General features: G+C 45.4%; 1 protein-coding gene across 10 annotated transcripts in view; it reads left to right on the top strand.

The window, feature by feature from the left end:
* FHOD3 (formin homology 2 domain containing 3) overlaps positions 1-20,770 on the top strand; it is a 461,736-nt gene that overhangs the window by 39,820 nt on the left and 401,146 nt on the right. For all 10 annotated transcript variants that reach the window (XM_032310983.1, XM_032310980.1, XM_032310982.1 and 7 more), the window contains exon 2: positions 19,513-19,619. In XM_032310983.1, the coding sequence (XP_032166874.1) occupies positions 19,513-19,619 (107 nt within the window). The remainder of the gene's footprint in view (positions 1-19,512; positions 19,620-20,770) is intronic.

Below are 20,770 nucleotides of genomic sequence, written 5' to 3'. Positions count from 1 at the left end.
CACCAGGCCTCGGTGAGTTGCTGGTGCCCCAGGCCTACCTCATGGTCGGCCCCAGAAGATCTCGGACTCTGTCTGTGAGACCTGACTTTCTAGACTTTCTCAGGGCCCAATTATTACTTGCCAGAGGAGGGAAGGAGGAAGATTCGTCTTGGAGAGGATGGCTGTGGGGCAAAGATAACTTAGTCTCAGAACACTTGACCGGCTGGCGTGGAGGGGTGGCTGTTTGCCAACTCAGCTCTTCCCTGGGAGCTCATTTACAGACCGAAAGGCTTCCATGTGGTCCTCACTTAACTTGGTGGGATGGATTCAAACCCACTGGAAAGCCTGTCCCGAGGGATGGATGATTGTACCCTTTTGTGCCCATCTTTGCCTTGGCAGACTCTAACATGAGTGGTCATTGCCACTTCCGGATGGGAACTGTCCACTCTTTGAGACAATTCAATTTTCCTCCTTGGAATGTAGTGTGGGTGGGAGTGGGGCAGAATCCTTTGTCTTTGACAAACCCTATCCTAGCGGTTCTCAAAGCCTGGTCCCTGGAGCAGCAGCTTCAGCAACACCTGGGGAGTGGTTAGATGTGCAAATTGCCCCTCTGTCAGTGATCGGGAGATCCTTGGGGGTGGCTCCTGGCCTTCTGTATTGTGAGAAGCCCCCAGATGACTCTACATGCTCCTGTACTGGGATGCCTATACTGGGTACTGGGTACTGCCCTACCCAGTAGACAGACCAGATGGACAGTTGCCTTAGTGCAGCACGAGTGCAGTTTGTGGTTTCTTCTCTGTCTCTTTCTTTAACTTCCAATACTTCATCCCTACCCACCCCTCCATTCTTCCTATGTGCCTTTTGAAATCACATCCATATTCATGGCCATAGTCATATATTCCTTCCTTCATGATGCCTTGCCTGACCCCTCCCCTCCCCCCAACTCTGGACAGGTGCACTTTCTCTCTCCTGATGAAGCTTGCTCTATCTCTTCCCTCTCCGTCCCTCCTCCTCCTCCTTTCCCACCCTGCCTCCCCTCTCCCCTTTATCTCTCTGTCTCTTTCCATCTCTCCCTCTCAGACCTTCACTGTATATGGTCTTCCCATAGAAACACCAGCATCCACAGGCTCCTGTTAGAAATGCAGAATCCTGGCCATGCCCCCACCTAGTGAATTCCACTCTGCGTGTACTAAAAAAATAGTGTTTTTTTTACTGATTACATTTTAATAATACATTCATTAGGAAAAAAAAATCAAAAAATATACAGAAGCCCAAAAGATTGACACTGACATGAGCACATTCTCTGGGGGTCATTCAGCTTTGTTCTAGAAGTAGCGATACTCAGATGACCTGTTTTTGAGAAGGCAGTCATGCTTTAAACAATAGCAAACACCAGGTCTTGCATAAAGCAGGGGTTCAGGAAGGATTTCAGGACACAAAAGAAGGAATTAAGAATTCTCTATTACTGTAAGATATTGTCTCCTTTCTAGAAGTGGGAGTCCCCGTGTATTACAGAGGTAGATCAAGGCTGTTTTGGGTTGAGCTCTTTGTGGCTACTAAGTCTTGGTGTGTTGGCCATAATGTCTATCTGAAACCAGCACAGCCTGGCCTTCCCAAGGGCTGGGAAACTGGGGGAAACTGCCGCACGCAGCGCCCAGGCCTGGTTGAGATCCTCCGTACCAGGAAACCCACTTTCTGACCTATTCTGAGAACTGTAATCAATGACACGATTGTAGCTTTTTTTGTTTTTTTTTGTTTTTTTTTTTTTTAAAGATTTTACTTATTTGACAAAGAGAGAGAAATCATGAGTAGGCAGAGAGGCAGGCAGAGAGAGGGGAGGAATAGGCTCCCTGCGGAGCAGGCCTGATGTGGGGCTCGATCCCAGAACCCTGGGATCATGACCTGAGCTGAAGGCAGAGGCTTTAACCCACTGAGCCACCTAGGCGCCCCATGATTGTAGCTTTTACTAGAATTCACCAGTAGGAATGAGAGGGGGCTGGTGAGGGGGAGAGAGAGGGAACCTTCCTGCTTGCCACTCTGGCTCAGAGCCTAGCGACTAATTGAATTAATCCTATACGGAGCTCCAGCAGCTGGTGAGAGGCCGTCCGAAGCATTCCAGAATCCACCTTTAGCCCATTCGGCCTAGCACCCCTGGCTGGGTGCCCTGTTGTTCTGTAGCTGTGTCTGAGGCACGTTGCCACCCTGCTTGGCCTCAGGAGCAGCTGGACCTGCTGTGGGCTCAGGGATGCCCATGGGCATCGCCTAGTAGAAATAGTTGTGACCTTGGACTTACAGTCTCAAGGTTCTAGTGCCGTCCAGCATTTCATTTTAGTACACTCTGCCCTGTTTGTCCGGCTTTGCTAGCGCTGGCTCAGGGAGACGGCTGCCTTGCACACATCACCATTCCTGTCCTCCAGCCAGGTGGGAACTTGGACGCTTCTGTGCTCCGCTGTAGCTACGGAGCGCTGTAGCTACGGAGCCATGGCTCTGAAGGGGTCAGCACATGGGACCTAAGGCATGAATGGTTCCTGCCTGTCCAGCTATCACTCTTCATGAGGGTGCATGAAGGTGTGTGTGACCCCCTGGCATGTCTGTTCACATGTCGATCTGGGCATCTCACTGCAAGAGTTGCCTAAGGGTTAGAGGCAGCCTTATAGGACACGGGACATGTTCCTACACCAGACACATCTGGTGCTATAGTGTCTGCTTGGCCAGAGCTTTTCTCTTGAGCATCTGGGAATGATTACTGTCTGCCTGACAGCCAGACTGTGAGGTGGCCCTAAGACATTCTCGTTTAGGTGGATTAAAAAAATAAGCAGGCAAATGCACTCACATGTGCTCCTCCATGAAAACAGTAGTTACGAGGTTTTTCTCCCACAAACACCAGAGTCCCTTTACCTGAGTGTTCAATCAGAAAGGGACCCGAGTGGAGTCCTGTTGTAGACAAGCTTCTTCTATCTGAAGCTACTGCAGCTGTTTCTGGGACCTGAAGAAAATTTTGATTTTGATTTTTTTTTAAAGATTTTATTTATTTATTTGAGAGAGAGAATGAAAGATAGTGAGAGAGAGCATGAGAGAGGAGAGGCCAGATGAAGCAGCAAACTCCCCCTGAGCAGGGAACCCGATGTGGGACTCGATCCTGGGACTCCCAGATCATGACCTGAGCTGAAGGCAGTTGCTCAACCAACTGAGCCACTCAGGCACCCCTTGATTTTGATTTTTTTTTAAGCCAACACTGTCATATACTTTTCAGTGGCAGAGTATCTCCAGATCCCAAAGGATGATGACCTATGACTCCTCTGAATCTACAAATTCAAAAGCTCAAAGTGGATTTTTACTCACCGGAAAATATATGCTATGTTAAAAAATATTCATGGGTTCTAAAAGCTTGATCTTGAACAATCATAGATTGAAAATTATTTGTGTATGAATAGTCGGATTCTCCAGACCCTCCAGTGAGCTAACCTGGAACGAACACGACTGGAATCGTGTCCTGATGGTTTTTATTTTCGGTTCCAGAAGTGCACAGTCTCCATCAAGAGTGCAGTCCCCGAATGCTCTGGACCTGGTTACCGGTGCTGGTCCTGCCCAGGCTGCTGTATAATGTGAATAATCCCAGAAGAGGAGGTGACTTTCCTCTCTACGGCCATTTACCAAATACTCGTTAAAGATGACATGTTTGGGGTTTTTCAGGGAAACGTTACTTGAAGCAAGCAGCATCCTGCATGGAAGTACTTCCATATTTTGGGCTTTCCCTGCACATGGCTGTTGGGACGGTGGTCTTACAGAGGCCGGAAGCTCCAGGAGAGATCTGTCCGAGAGTCCCGTGTCTTCTGCTCAGAGTCAGGGTCTGGTTTTGTTTTGTTTTTGTTTTTTAAATTAACTATGGTAGCGATTTAGACATTCATAGATGCCTGTGGATTTTGAAATTGGATTTAAAAAGTTGTGGCCAGGAGTACAGGGCCCAGGCTTTAACCACAGCTCTCCCCAGCCCTATACTTTGTCATGTGAAGTGGCGGCAGTCGTCGTCACCAGGCAGGGCCCTCAGAAGTGGGGCATCAGGCAGCTCAGGAGAACAACTCGTGTTTGCTACGGTAGCAGGAAGGAAGAAACAGGGGAGCAGTGGATGCTGACTTGGGAACCTGGGACGCTGAGTATGCTAAAGGTGGCCCAAACCCCAGTGAGTTGCTAAGGAATAGAGTGTTTTGTTGAGGGGTTCCGGCCGCTCACTAACCGAGGGCTGTCTGGTCACATAGTTAATGAGTTACTAAGGGAACAGAGTAGAGTCAAATAGTCTGCTGATTTCACACTACTGATTTTGAAACCCTCTGGTTCTTGAGAATGTGTCAGGCAGAGAACGTTAGTGTTCTGCATGGTTGAAACTCAATGAAGAAACTGCACATTTCATCAGAGAGCATTTGAGGAAAAAGGACCTTGGCATCCCGTGAGCCAGGGTTCAGACGGAGGATGGAAAGAGAGAGTCAGGTGGGCAGGTAGCCCAGGGGACCAGAAGAGCCTGTACCCCAAATAAGGGATGGGTGCTGCTCAGCTCAGCCTCCCTGGGCCTGGAAGGGATGGTCCAGGGCATCTGGACTTTCGCATTCTGCAGGAGAAGCTGGAAACTTGGAAGGATATGTACAACCTCTTTGAACTATTTGGCAATTAACCAGAAATACTTTAAAATGCCATGCAGGCCAAGCTGGGTGTACGCCGCCGTCCGCCAGGCTCCCTCGTTTTACAGGAAGCGCTAACTGGCCGGCTCCAGGTTTTGCTGCTGGCTTGGCAGCAGCTGTAGATCTAGAGACCCGGTCTCTTGACTCTGTGGCTGATTTTCTTTTCCCCTCACAGGCTGCCTTTGGGGGTGCTGTGGAGTGACTGGGGTATTTAGGGTTTCCTGGCTGGCAGGCTGCTCCCCCTCTAGTATTCTTGAAAGCTCTTCCTAGAAGTCGCAGTCATGGCCAGCAGGACTTCCCCTGAGGTGTGGCTTCTGCTCCTGGGTGTTTATGGCACACACACCAGGAGGAGCTGGATCCTTGGCCCATGTGCCTGCTTTCCTAGGATAAGAGGATAGCTTCTCTGGGGCATGGGGTTAATACCCCCCCCCCACTTGGACCCCAAGACCCCCTGGCTCCACCTGAGCACCACACACACTGATGGGGTGGAGTAGGAAGGAGCTGCTGGGGACAGGTGAAGAGGGCAAGTTTCCAAAAAATGCAGAGGGCTTGGGGCCCCCTCCCTCCCCGCTGAGTCTCTGCTCTCGGCCCTCAGCCTATCCTGAAACTCCACCAGCCCAACCCGGGAGTTAGCATGGTGTCTTTGGGCCCTGTTCTAAGGCATGTTCTAGGCCCCTGCATCAGATCACCTGGGGCTGGTGGGAAGTGAGCAGTGTCAGCCCCGCCTGCCCAGACCCGCAGCGTTAGAATAATGGGGTATGACCCCGAGCTTCCTCTCAGACACATGTTCCTGGAGGTTATTATGCACCCAGAAGTTTAAGAAGGACTGTTCTAGGGTTAGCAGAGACCCTGGGCATAGAGTCTGTGCACCCAAACCATGTTCTGTAGGCTGTGCCGCTGGAGAATACGAGCAGATCAGTGGAGTTGGCGGGTCAACCAGACTGTTCTGGCTCATAGCCCACAGCCCATGAGGCAGAGTTAAGGGGTGGTCCCAGGAAGGCTTTCACTGGTGTGCCACCAGTGTTGTCATACAGGGCCCCGTACTTGGGCGTTAAGGCTCTGCTTTTAAAAAAGCACCTTTTAGAGGTGTCTGGGTGGCTCAGTGGGTTAAAGCCTCTGCTTTCGGCTCAGGTCATGATCTCAGGGTCCTGGGATTGAGCCCTGCGTCGGGCTCTCTGCTCAGCGGGGACCCTGCTTCCCTTCCTCTCTCTCTCTCTCTGCCTGCCTCTCTGCCTACTTGTGATCTCTGTCAAATAAATAAAATCTTAAAAAAAAAAAAAGCACCTTTTAATTCTAGGAAACACTGAGGGTTTTAGAAGGAAGGGGGTGGGGGGATGGTGAACCTGGTGGTGGATATTAAGGAGGGTACGGACTGCATGGAATCGTTGGGTATTATAGGCAAACGATGAATTATGGAACGCTGCATCAACAACGAATGATGTACTACTATATGGTGGCTATCATAACATAATAAAAAAAAATTGAGAAAAGCACCTTTAAAAACACTTTTTAGGGGCGCCTGGGTGGCTCAGTGGGTTAAGCCGCTGCCTCCGGCTCAGGTCATGATCTCAGGGTCCTGGGATCGAGTCCCGCATCAGGCTCTCTGCTCAGCAGGGAGCCTGCTTCCTCCTCTCTCTCTCTGACTGCCTCTCTGCTTACTTGTGATCTCTGTCAAATAAATAAATAAAATCTTAAAAAAAAACCACTTTTTAAAAAAATGGTGGGGGGGTCACTTGGGTGGCTCAGTGGGTTAAAGCCTCTGCCTTCGGCTCAGGTCTTGATCCTAGGGTCCTGGGATCGAGCCCTGCATCAGGATCTCTGCTCAGCAGGGAGCCTGCTTCCTCCTCTCTTTCTCTGTGCCTGCCTCCCTGCCTACTTGTGATCTCTGTTTGTCAAATAAATAAATAAAATCTTAAAAAATTTTTTAAAAAGATTTTAGGGAGAGAGAGAGAGAGAATGTGTATACATGCTTGTGCACATGGGGATAGGAACAGAGGGAGGGAGTCTTTTTTTTTTTTTTTTAAGATTTTATTTATTTATTTGACAGAGTGAGACACAGTGAGAGAGGAAACATAAGCTGGGAGAGTGGGAGAGGGAGAAGCAGCCTTCCTACCAAGCAGGGAGCCTGATGCGGGGCTCCATCCCAGGACCCAGGGATCCTGACCTGAGCTGAAGGCAGACGCTTAATGACCAGCCACCCAGGTGCCCCGAGAGAGTCTTAAGCAGACTCCATGCTGAGTGTGGAGCCCGATCTGGGGCTCTATCTCATGACCCTGAGATCAAAACCTGAACTGAAACCAAGAGGTAGACACTTAGCTGACTGTACCACCCAGATGCCCCTTAAAACACTTTTGAGATTCTTAATAATTTTATGTTTGCTTTTGTCTTTTAAATGAAGACTATTGAGACAATAGAGCCTGCTATGGGGGCTTAGAGCCCCTGCTTATATGTGGTTTTGCCTGCTTCAGTCTCCCAACCTCCCCAGGACTGGTTCTCTGCTGTGGGCTCCCCACACTCCTACCACCCTGCCTGCCCAGTGACTTCCACTGCCCACCATCCCAGCAGGTAACATAGACAGAGTCCTAAAAATATCTTCTTGAAGGCATCAGAGAAGCTCCCAAGGCAGGCAGAACTTGGGAAGCCAAGATCACAGAGAGAAGGGAGAGTCATTGAGGTCAAAGTCAATTATCCTGACATTCAAGTTGTTTTTCACCTTGATGCACTCATCAGTTCATCAGTGGCAGGTCCAGAGACTATGAAGGCAAGCAGAAAGTGACCGTGAGGAGGCTGAGAAGTCAGGGAAAGCTGTTAGCACTTTCATAGTGCTGGGAAGAAGAAAACAGAGCTCGGAGCTCACCAAGGTAGATAAATCTTAATAAATACTCCATCCATTCAGTTGAGACCCCTAAAAATTACACCTAGAAGTAAGGGTTAGCTGAAAACAAATTAGGTCTGCAAAGAGGGAAACCCAGTTCTAAGAGCCCAATCCTTGATTGGATGATGGTGATGTACTCCTACAGCTTGCCAGAAGCCAGGGAAAATCCTCTCTGGAGAAAGAAATTGTCCAGAGCTTTGAAGTTTCTTCATAAACCATTATTGTAATCAATAAATATACATGGTATATCCAGAGACTTGGATCAGAGAACTATCTTAGGTGGGGTAGATGCTAGACATGATCATTAAATCAATTATGATAAATACTTTAAAAAAATAGAAAAGGTGGAGAATTTTAACAAGACAAATCAGGGGTATACAATATAAAGAAGTAAATAGAAACTGTAAAAACCAAAAATACAAAAATGAAGAATGGAATAGATAGGTTCAACTGAAAATTAGACACATATGAAGAAAAATTAAATGATCTGGAATATAAGTCAGTAGACGATGTGAAAACCAATTTGTGGAGAGCCAAAATGGAAAATGAAGAAAAGAGCATAATAGACATAGGGTACATGTGTCTAAAATACAGGCATCAGAGCCCTAGAATGGGAGAAGGAAAATGGGGTGGAAGCAATATTGGATGAGATATGGTGAAGATTTTCCATGACCAAAAAAAAAAAAAAAAAAAAAAAAAAGATGGTAAGCCACAAGTTCAAGAAGTGCTATAAACCTCAGGCAAGATAAATTCTAGGTAAACCAAACATAAGCACTTCATAGGAAAACCAATGGAAATTATGGCAAAGACAACATTAAGAGAAATTAGATTCTCTTTAAAAGAACAACAGTAAGATTGACAGCTGATGTTTCACCTGAGCTGATGTGGGCCGGAGCACACAATTTGTGAGTACTCCAAGAAGATAATTGCCATTGTAGAATTCTGTATCCTCCCAAAAAATCTTTCAGAGAGAAGGTGATATGGCACCAAAAGTACAACAAAAGAAAAGTAAATTGTGTTTTATCAAAATTAAAAGCATTTGTGCTTCAAAGGACAACCTGGAGAAAGTGAAAAGACAGCCCACAGGGTGGGAGAATATTTTGCAAATCACATATCCAAAAAGGGACTTGTATATAGAATATATAACTCAACAACAAAAAGGGAAATAATCCAATAAGAATGGGTAAAGGATTCGAATAGCCATTTCTCCATAGAAGATCCCCAAATGACCAATAATAAATATGTGAAAAGATACAATCATTAGCCATCAGGGAAATGCAAATCAAAACCACGAGATACCACTTCACATTCATGATGATGGCTATAATCTAGAAGCAAACAAGTGTTTGGTGGAATTATGGGCCATTTGGAACCTTCATGCATCACTGGTGGGAATGTAAAATGGTGTAGCCTGTATGGAAAACAGTCTGGCAATTTCTTAAAAAGTGTACCCAAGTGAAAATATATGTCTATATAAAAAGTTATACAGAAATGTTCATGGTAGTTCATATTAGCCAAGAAGTGGAAACAATTCCAACGTCTATCAACTGAACAATGAGTAAATCAAGTTTGCTATATCCATGCAGTGGAATATTATTTAGCAATAAAGGGAATGAAATATTATAATATGGATGAACCTTGAAAACTTTACACTAAGTGAAAAAAGCCAGCCACAAATCACTACATTTGTGTGATTCTATTTATGTGAAATGTCTAGAATGGGCAAATCTTTTAAGACAAAGTAGATTAGTGGTTTCTGGGGGCTAGATGGGGGTGTGATTGTGGGAATGAGGAGTTACAGCTAATGGATATGTGGTTTCTTTTTTGGGTGATGGGAATATTTTAAAATTGATTGTTGTGATGGAGGCACAATTCTGTGGATATACTACAAGCTGGGGAAGGGTACACTCTAAATGAGTTAGAGGATATATGAATTGTATCTCAGTAAAGAAGTTACCGAAAGAATGGAGGTAAAGTAAGGATGTTTCCAGAAAATAGGAGCTGAAGAAATTTTTTGCCAGCATACGCTCCCTAAAGAAATAATAGAGAGAGCTCCTCAGGCAGAAGGACATTATCACAGATAGTGGCACAGAAATGCAGGAAGGAATGAAGATCAAGAGAAAAGGTAAATGTGTGGATAAATTTAAATGAATACTGACTGCTCAAAATAATACCATGTCACAGGGCTCGAAATACGTTTCCTAATATCTCAAAATGTATAGACCATATTAAAATGGTCTAGTGCCCTTAAATTGTCTGGGAAGTGATAATGTTCATTTTTAGTAGGTACTTCTGACTCAGGAAGCCATGTGATTATCTGTAGGGTAAATTACTGAAAGAATTAACACAGGTGGGTACCTAAGAGTAAATACAATAATAGAAAAATAAAAAGGATATATGGAGTAATAAAGAATAGGAGATTGATCCAAAAGTCGGCAAAAAAGGAGGAAAAGGGAAACTAGAATGTGTAGATTTGAACCTAAATAGCAACAATCACTTTAGGTTAACAGACTTTGATTAAATACTTGTATTAAAAAACTTAGATTGACAAAGTGGATTAAAAAAAACCCAAACTATGTTCTCCTTAAAAGAGACACTTCATATATATATATATATATATATATATATATATATATATATATGTCCCAAATGTTGTAAGTGAAAGATGGGAAGACGGTAAACCATGTGGTGCTAACCTAATGAAAGTGGTCTGGTTGTCCTAGCAACAGATGATGTCATGTTTAAGGTCAGTAACATTCCTGGAGATAAGGAGGGAATCTCATACTCCTAAGAGAGTCAGGCTACTAGGAAATAGCAATCAATCAGTTAGATATTGACCAAATTAAAAGGAAAAAGGAAGTTCACAGCTGTAGTGGGTGATTAATACGCCTCTCTATAGAACGGGCACGTTATTAAAAGCAGTGAGGATAGAAAGCTGAGAATCCCACTTAACACACTGTGGCTATTGAGGACATATCCATTCCATTTACTGGGCCATAGGTGAGTTTTGAGAAATTTCAAAGAATTAAAGTCATACAGAATATATTTTCTGACTACAGAAAAATTAAACTAGAAATCAACAATAGAAAAGATACTTAAAGATCTGTTTAGAAAGATTTTATTCATTTATTTGAGAGAGAGAACAAGAGAGCACAAGCAGTGGGAGAGGGAGAAGCAGGCTCCACACTGAGCAGGAAGTCCCATGCTGGGCTCCATCCCAGGACCCTGAGATCATGACCTGAGCTGTGGGCAGATACTTAACCGACTGAGCCATCCAGGCGCCCCTACTTGAAGATCTTCAGATATTTGGGAAGTATGGAATACATTTATGAATAACCCATGGATCAAAGAAGAAATCCCAGTGGAATTTAGGAAATTTTGTGGACTGAAGATAATAAAAATATGAAATATGGCATATCAGATATTGTGGGCTGTAGCTAAACCTGACGAAGAGAATTTTAGTCTAAAATGCACATAATTGAAAAGAGAAAAGACTGACCATCATAAGATCTTGGATGCTAGAAAAAAAGCAGCATATCAAACACAAAGAATGTAGAAGGAAGGAAATTAATGAGATTAAAAAAACTTAAAATGGTGTAAAAGCAATATAACGAAAAGATTTTTCCTTTGGAAAGAATAATAAATGAATGAGGGGCCTTCCCTAAACCGTGAGAAAAAGAGAAAGCACAAATTAGCAATATCAGGAATGAAAAGGAGATACAATTCTAGATCTTCAAGATACAAAAAGTTAGCTGTTATCCTTAGATATACCAGTACGGTTGTGAGACTTCAACTGCCATGTTTGCATTTACACCTGAACCCCCAAACTGGTAGTTTTCTAGATTTAGTAGATTTCTCTTAGTGTCTCCTCTTGTTTTAGGTGTAACGTGTTAACAACAAAACCCCCAATTCTATCCTGTCTTGCTGCCCACAAGAGCTTTCCTTCTTATGTTTCTCATGTTTGTAAAAGGTATCACCAATAGATATTAATTTGCTCAAAGAAGAAACTCAAGATTTTGCTTCTCTCTCTTGGGTACCCCTGCATCTGATCAATCCCCATGTCCCTCTTGCTTTGCCTTCTCCCTTCTCCTTTCTGTCCATGAATCAGCCCTCTCTCTCCTTTCTCTCCATTCCCACAGCTTTCACCATTGTCCAACCCCCCTTCAAATCCTTCCCTGGCCTCTTCATTTGTCTTCTCCCTTCCATCCCCACATTGCAAAGCTGGTCCTTCATGCGTCCCTTTACAACCATTGCATGGCTTCCCATTGCCCTAGAATCAAGCCTAAACTCTCCTGCGGCCAGGATATCTTTTTTTCCAGAGCCCTTGGCTTCCTTTTTTCAGAGTCTTTACTCCTCACACTCCTTCTCTGGAAGGGGTTTTGCATCCTTTAGCTCCCTGCTCCCCAAACCTGTCCTACAATGAAAACCGCAACAGACACAACAAAGGTCACAAACTCACTGTCCTTCTCATTTCCCTGAACTACGACCAGCTGTTTGGGGATCAGCCCCATGTACAGGCGTGAGTGCTGCCAGGGCTGTCCTGATCGTGGTCGGGTCCCTAGGACATGGCATGGTGTCTGTCACAGAGAATGAGCACAGGAAAGGATTATTAACCGGCATGAAGGAATGGATTATTGTAATGGATCATATATAATCCTGAAATTTAGTACTGATACTGTTTTTCAAATTGACTGAAGTGAAACAGAAAATGGAAAAAGGTAACTGTAAACACGAGCAGATATTCCAACCTCTTTCAGAGAGGTTAATGCGTTCTTGGTTATTTATTTAATGATAAAAAAGTCTTTTAAAATAATTCAAATATTTACCAGATTATCACATCCCCTCGGCTTGAGCTCTTAATGGGAAAAATCTTGCCGTTGTCTTTCGTGTAGACTTTGGCAGAAGCCCTGGCCTTTGGTTGGTGAGCTGTACGGTTTTGTTGACTTAAATAGAAACCTGGAAACTGCCTAAATCAATTTCAGGGCATTGCTTCTCTCACTGAATTTGGTGGCCACAAATAACATAACTTACTAAAGCTTTCCAAGGAAGTAAAATCTAGCCTCTTTCAAAGTAAATGCATTCATATTATTTCATAACTTATATATGCTGGATCTTCAAAAATATCCTTGTACTTTACCCTAAAACATTTATTAAAGTACCTGTGATGTATTCGTTGTTCCAAAGAAGTTAAATGGGCACCTAGGGATTTAAAAGTTTGAGTAACGTTTGTTGGGGCTAGCCAGTAGGATCCGTTTTCTTCTGATATTATGTAAATCCGTTTCATTTGTTTTTTCTCTAAGGAAATGGACTGGTAGATGAAACAAATCATTTTTCATTATGAAATGTATTACATATACCAAGGAATAAATGTGAAAGGTTTGTATGGTTTGAAGGACAGTGAAACACATGCCACGTCTTCACTACCCATCTTAGGAAATGGCAGAGGGCAGCCAAGATGTGCATGCCCTCCTCTGTCTCGTCCCAATGCAGTGGTCTGTGTGGGTTGTGGGAGAACCAGAGCCCATAGATGCTGGAATGGCTGAGCCTGGGTTTTGTCAGATTTTATTAAGAAATTGTGGATGGACCTTATGGCACTGCTTACTGGAAAGCTCTCTTTCCTACTTTATTTATTTATTTTTTTTTGCTTGTCACCTATGTCTAGTTCCTTGTCTCTGCTGCTTTTAGAAGGAACCACAAAGTTTAAAGAAGCCATAAGCTTCGTGGCTGCCAAAGAAGAGAAACACCATTTGAGGGGGAAACAGGCGTAGTGTTTAGACCTAATGAATGCAAATGTGCTGTCCACTTTTCACTGCTCTTTGAGCTGGGATGAGCCTAAAAGGGGGCCACCCAGGGAGCTCCCTGTCAGCCTACCCTGGAGAGAGATGGGACCCAGAGTCATGCTTTGTTTCTGAGCCCATAGTGGGGCTGGCTTTGTGTGTGGTCAGTGCAGTCAGAAGAGCCCTGTGCTTGAAGGTGCTATCTTGCGAATTTTCATGCTTTCATCTTTTAATGTGCATTTTGTACAGTGGGACGATGGAACGTGCTCTAAGGGCTCAGATCCACAACCCATGTGCTGTTTTACCTTCTGCTGCCTCCTTATCTCCCTGGGAGGGATTCTCAGCTGACTACTCTCCCACTCCTTGATGCTCCCAGCCTTTCCGCCCAGCATCTGCTGTTGTCCTCTGTCCCAGGTAGGGACTCGGGGAAGGACATGCCTGCTCTGTGGCCTCGGAGGACTGGGCGTTGTGGTGGCATTCATGTACTGAGCTGACAATGTCATGTGTGTTCGGCGGCACCTTGGGGATGAGAGCCTGTCACCCATGACCGATCCAGGCGCTGAGCACTCTTAAGTGTGAACTTGAATTCCCTGGGGGCTGCATGTCTGCGGTGGTGTGAGGTGGTTGACCCTGGGAAGGGGAAATGGACCTAAAGCAACAATCATATGACGTTGGTCCCAGGTCTGTGGGTCTACTGGGTGGTTCTTCTGGTTTGGGCCAGTTTGGCTGACATCTGCCGGGCTCTCTTGTGTCTGTCATCAGCTGGTGGATCATCTGGAGGCTGATGACCCATGTTGGCCTCCCTTAGTGTGCAGCAGTTGGCAGGGTGTCACAGGGGCAGTAATAGACCGACAGACGTCATGAAGGCTGGCTATCCCCAGCTACTTCCGGTGCTGGCAGAGTTCCAGGAGCATTAAGAGCGGACAGCCCTAGGGGAACAAGTACCTTTCAGGTCTCTGCGATGTCACATGTGTTGCTCAATTAGCCAAAGCAAGACACTGGCCAACCCGGATTCTAGGCGTAGAGAAAAAAATCCAGCTGTTGATGGAAGGAACCACAAAATCATACTATAGGCTGTGCAGATACAAGGATGGGAAGAACCAATCAAACGACGTGAGCAAATGATATTTTAGCTTTCATTTTTCTTCTCTTGAAAATCATCCTATGTGTTCCCACTTCTGAACTATTACCAAAATTAGCTTAAAGGATAGCCCTTGTGTATATTTATAGAACGGTTCCGTGCAAATTTATTTTATTGCCTAGCCTAAGGATCACTGTGGACCCACTGGCCAAACCAAGGTAATCATTAAACCACCCCAGGAACATGCATGCTACTTCACTGGATTAAGGAAAGAAAAGAACATAGAAATCAAGACGTGACATCAGCCTTGTTTTAGTTTTTTTTTTTTTTTAACCCTCCTAGGATGGTGAGTCTGCCTTTTCTTTTTGAATGCCCTGTCTTTGTGGGAATAGTCAAGAGAACCTGAGAGTGGCCTTGTGGAGCCCACCTGTGAGGGGTGGATGGCCTGCTTTAATGGTATGCAGAGGTGGGGTGACACAAAGTCCTGGAGCCCTCCTGTGGCTCCGTGGCCGACCCCCTCCTGAGCACCCTGCCCCCTCACCAGAATCCTGGCCACATGTTCACAGCCGGATCTGAAGTCTCCCTGCCACACCAGTGTCACCGCCGCTGGCCTTCCCTGTCCGCCGCACTCTGCAACAGCCCTGTAACGGTATCTTCCCATGGGGCTCCCCGCTTTGTCTCATGTCCTGCGGTGCCCGGCAGGGTCCTGGCCACCGCACGGAAAGCCAAGAAAAGAGTGCGGGGAGCATGCTGCCAGGGGATCAGGGCCGACGTGAAAATTGTCGGAGTCAGGAAATTCCAGGGCCCTCACGTCACTCAGGAAGACGGTTGACTTGAGCGGCCAAGGGAGGGGATCGGGTTGCCTCAGTGGAAGTAGGAACGGAGGTTCCCTGTCGGGCGCTGATCGGGCAGGGAGGTAGGTGTCTGCGTCCTCTGTGGAGGTGAAGCTGGGAGACTTCTGTGTGACCGTTTAGAACAGCCCGGGCGGCATGAACGTTGACTCACTGCCTGTTCGCATGGTGCGTTCTCTTGGAACAGGTATCCCCACAGGACTGGAGAACGCATCGAGGGGACTCACCAATTTGCTTTTAAAGTGATCCCTAAAGCTGACCCTCCTTTAGGGGCTTTCATGGTTTCCATGCATCCCTCCAGCAAAGAAGCCCTTTCTTCCGACTCCTTGGCCCATGGGATGGTTTAAATATTAACCTCCCATGTACTGATGGGAGCCTGGGTGGTGGCATAGAGCAGGTGTGTGCGCTGCCTCGTGAGGTGTCTTCACAGGCTGCGCGTGTGGTTGGGACCCCTGTGGTGCTTGCGCGTCTCGGCTCACTAAACGCTGCGACGTCTGACCTTGACCCCCTTCCCATAGCTCTCCTGTGAGGACGCCACACATTCTTCCTGACAGATTAAAAGGCACGTAGTCATCTCCCCTGGTTTAGTTAACTAACACGAGCACAGATTGCCCATCTGTTAATTAGGGAAGCAGGGTTGTGACGCTGGGTTTGGAAGAAATGGCGGCCTTTCTTCTGGAAGGAGGACTGGGGCATTTTTATGGAGGATGCTTGGGTCGCGGGAGCCTGTGGCTGCTAATTATAGGGAAGGAATATGACTGAGGAGGAACTTCCACACATGATAACAGTTGGTTTAAATGGCTTTTAATTCTCTTCTGTGTTCTATTTGTGTGTTATATTTACTCAATAAAATGATCTTTGAGGGGAGGAAGCGTTTATGTGTTCCTTGGTGCCCAGCCCGTGTCTGATATATAATTTTGTTAAAATTGAACTAGGGAAAGGGTAGTAATGATGCCCTGAATGTGAGGAGAGGAATGATGAGAACAGGCAGTTCTGCTAAGCTTTTGGGATTCTGTTGCTAGAAGCCAGGGAGACTGTGGGGTGTTCTGTTGTGGTTCCGGGCTGGCCGAGAGCGTGCTGAGGCTGATACTTGGTGAATGTTGAGGAAAACCGGATATTTGTACTCGTCTCAGGCTCCTGAGAATAAAGCAGAAGGTATGGGCTGCGCATGGTGGGTAAACTGGCCACAGTTGCTGGTAAGAACAGGGCTCAATCTCCTGGTGGCCAGGGAGCCCCACCTCTGCCCCAGCTAAGGCGACCACCAAAGGCTTAGGTGGGGTGGTGAGGACGGAAAGCCCATACAGGGTCCTCTGCCTCTTATGCAGGTCCTGCTGTTTCCATGTTGGGTGCCTCCAATGAATGACATGACAGGACCAGAGGGGTGTGTGCCAGAGTTGGCCTGGGTGGCTGGAGGTGCTGACATGTCCATTCTTGGGAAATTTTATGAGCTACTTGTTGAATGTAGCCATTATTAAAAAGTAAAGGATATAAACATACAATTAAATAAGTTATATTTAAAACAAAGCTAATAAATCCTCAAAACATGTCACTTCCTAACTGTTGTACTGCTACTCATGAGTCTGAAATCTCTTGTATCTGGTGAAAATACTATACACCGGTGGGCTTCTGTGTCTCTTTTTCCAACTCTATGCTCTGTGACTTTGGTGCTTGAAATAGGCCTTCGCGGCAGTATTTATACCACACGTACGTGCCCATTCTGCCTCTCTCCATGCCCACAGCAGCACTTCCTCTCTGTCTGGCACGAGTGTGGACCCCAGCCTCGGAATGACTCAGGCCCCCTGGAGGAGAAGCAGAAACTCTTTATCCAAAAGCCTCTTTCTCTGGCCTCATGCGATTCCAGGGGCTGAGGCCAAAGGAACTGTTACAGCCTGAAGGGCTTTCACTATCCCCATCTTCTGGTCTGTTGATTATCGGTGGCATGCAAAATAAGCAACAGTGTTAGTCCTATCAACAGGACAGATCGAGTCAGTTTTCTTAGTTACTCACCTCAGCGGGGGGTCGGAGCAAGCCTGAGCTGCAGTCATTTCAGCACGAGTCATGGTTTGGTGTACTTGTTAACTGGTTCGGTTTCTCATGGAATTTTCCATCTAGGAACAATCAAGCCTGATTTCAGTCCGCAGGAGACCCTTGGCCCAGGAGATGCCTTCTGCAGGAAATCCTTCCTGTCGGCTGCTTCCGCAGGCTGGGGGAGGCAGCTCCCCTGCGTGTTCCCCCCAAACTCGGGGTGCACCTTTTACACCGCAGGACAGTGAGTTTGGCCAATGGGACCATTGGGTTTAAATGCTTTCTCAGATGAGATGATCCATCTGCAAAGCGCCAGGCAAGAATGCTGAAACGTTCACCAGCGTGCCTTTCGTAGCTAAGCGGAGCGGTTTGTTATTAGAGAAATAAAACAAGTGAATCAAATGGGATTAACCCCTTCAAATGATTTAGCTAGGTATTTCTTACAAATAATTAGAAAAAAAACCCCCACAAATTCCTTTCATTCTGTTGAGGATAACTAGAAACAGGAACTGCGGGGTCTCTACAAGAATTAGCCCCCTGTTACAGATGCCAATTCTAACCAGTCAGCGATCTATGTTTCTCTTGTTGAGGATAATAAGCAAAACCTTTCCATCTAAAGAGACCAATTCCTTGTTTGAAATCCCACTTACAGTGGGAGGATTTTCAGGCACTTATCCAGATGTTTTAAGGGAGCTAAATATTTGCCTTTGTTTTCCCCCAATCTCCTGCCATTTTGGAGTAAGAGCCATCACTCATCGGGTAGGTGAACACTAAGCACCACACTTATGGCCCAAGAAATGAAGCATGAAGTTGGATTTCCTCATCATGTTAATCTTCAGTAAAATTATTTTCTTGTGTGTGTGGGTTTTTTTTTTTAATTTCCTGTATTTTCAAGTGTATCGATCATTCTAAATGTCATACAGTGCTGACGGCCGTAACAACCTCACAGTCTTAACAATTTGCCACAGCAAAGGCTCACGTCTTGTACTCTTGTAACTAGCCAAGGTGTGTAGTAGACTCTGGCAACAGGATACTCTCTTCCATGCAGGGATTCAGGAACCAGAGTTCCTCCTAGCCGGGACTCTGCTGGTTTCCAGACTCTGGAGTCCTCCTCCGGCTTCTCTGCCTCTAGGTGTGTGGGGATGTTAAGGCCAGGCCTGTTGGTGGCCTTTTTTTTTTTTTTTTAACTTTCTCTCATATTCCATTGGTCAGGCCTCAGTTACGTGGCCATTAGCCCTGCTGTAAGGCTGGGATGTGTGATCTCAGGGCCCTAAAGGAAAGGGAACGGGGTTGGCAAACTTGTGGCATGGTCTTGGCTATACTGGAACACTACACATGACACATACTACATTTTGCAAGCATGGTATTTTCAAGTCCTTCGTAGGTTTGTGGCCATGTAGAGGATACAGAGCAGCATAGGGATCAAGAGTTAGGGATCAACACAAACTACCAGCATCCAGATCCCAGCTCCACTATTCCCCAGGTGTGACACTGGGCAAGTAACTTAGTCTTTCTCTGTGTCTTAGCTTCGTTTTCGTAACATGGGGAGGACAATAGAAGTTAATAGGGATTGTGTGAGAATCAAATGGTGTAATCTATGTAAAATGCTTAGAATTAAGCATGGGACATAATTAAGAGCATGTCAGTGTTAAATAATTTTTAAAAAAGTTAGACTAGTAACAAAAAGACCTAATGTCTTCTTTGGTATGTTGTAATTTGAATATGGTGTCATTCAGATAGAGAACATTTCAGTTCAACTGTAAAAAGTGTTTATTGAGCCACTACTAATTGTCACGTACCAGGTAGGACCATAGAATCTGAAGGAGTAGGCTTTTCACTAAATCAAAGGAAATGGCACGTTCTGCCCACCAGGTTTGCCTTTTAGACTCTGTGACTCTTAATCTATGGTCACATCAGCATTGTGATTTTGGTTTCCACTCCCTAAATCCTCCATGGCTTATTTCTGGAGTCCTCAGAGTGGAAAGTGACACCGGTGTCAAAGGGCTCTTTCTCCTCCCCCGTCCCCCGGACCCTGTCAGTGCCAGTCCCTTCAGAGGCGTCATTGCTGTCTGATCACTGTGTTGTGTGCTCCCAGTGGATTTGGACGAACCTGCTACCTCTTCCAATTATGATCTGAATTTCAGAATCATGCTTGATTTTCAAAAACACCTGAGGGCCCCATGAAGTGATTTCTCTATCCAAAGTGCACATCCCAGGAGCAGGCTGGGCTTAAAGGCTCTTTCTCTTGCAGCTGGATGACTGTACACTGCAGCTTTCCCACAATGGCGCCTACCTGGACTTGGAGGCCACCCTGGCAGAGCAGCGGGACGAGTTGGAAGGCTTCCAGGATGATGCCGGGTAAGAGCGACAGTTGTCCCTGCTGACTAGTCCAAACTGTCCAAGATACAGAGATATGGGGGTACATGAAGACCTTAAAATACTTGGAAGAAACCACGGTAGCTTTGACCTTCTCTGCACTCACAGTCACACAAGAGAAGGGAGACGCAGGCGACTGACCGGCAGTCATTGCAATCCCTTTTGCATTTTGAGTCATTCTTCTTGACAAGACCACTCAGGGGCAGAAAGATTTCTGGTATAGTTTAATCAATCACATTCTATTGACCTTCTAAGTTTTTTTTTTTAAACCAAATATAATTAAATTAATGTTTTATAGATTTAGTAGTTTTGACTATTTTAAGCATTGTTTTTAAGGATAACTTCCTGGATATTTCATTTCCTTGGCAGATGTCCTAGCATATTTTTTTTATACTGTGTCACCTTTTGAACTCACAGTAGTGGAGAGAATGATTTGTGATGGTGTTAATTAACATCCAGTTACTTTTAGCCTACATTTAGAACTGCTTAATACTTCTGATTGCTGTGAATCTGAATAAAGTGATATACATAAAAAAAAATCAGGTGGTCAGAAAGTCAAATCACATATAAATCACATATAAACATACAGTCAGCTCTTCCTGCGTTTATTTGGTTGTTGAAATAGCCTTTTGATTGGGGGCCCCCTGCCTTTCTGTCCTCATCCATTCAAAACCAGGTGTATCTCTGATTTCATCACGTTCCTCCTTAGAAACCTTCAGAGATTCCCTGTTGCTTTCCAAATAAAGCTTAGCTGTCTTAATCTGGTGTTCGAGGACCTCCCCAAAGGTTGCTTTAAAACTATCTTGCCTGAATTGAAAATAGATTGCACCCAGGTGAATCTTATCTGGGAGTGCTGATTTTTCATGAGAGGCTCAAAACTGAGGGAAAATGGAAACCTCCTTAGTGTTAGTTTCCTACCTGATTCTAGTATTTACGATAGTTTGCTGGGTTTTCCCTACACCTGCCACCGTTCATGGTGCTTTCTCTCTTAATTGTCCTCTCCCTTAGTTATCTGCTGCTAAAGCTCTAGTAGGTCAGTACTGGGCTTGTCTGAGTATCTGTCATCTAGCATTTTCTCAACACATTAAATGTGCTTACTGAACATTGGTAGTCAAGTAAATGGCAGGATCTCA

This window comes from Mustela erminea, chromosome 13 (assembly GCF_009829155.1).
Source record: "Mustela erminea isolate mMusErm1 chromosome 13, mMusErm1.Pri, whole genome shotgun sequence".
NCBI classification, from domain to species: domain Eukaryota; kingdom Metazoa; phylum Chordata; class Mammalia; order Carnivora; family Mustelidae; genus Mustela; species Mustela erminea.
The sequence above is the reverse complement of the archived record's forward strand: the minus strand, read 5'-3'. Positions and strand labels throughout refer to the sequence as shown.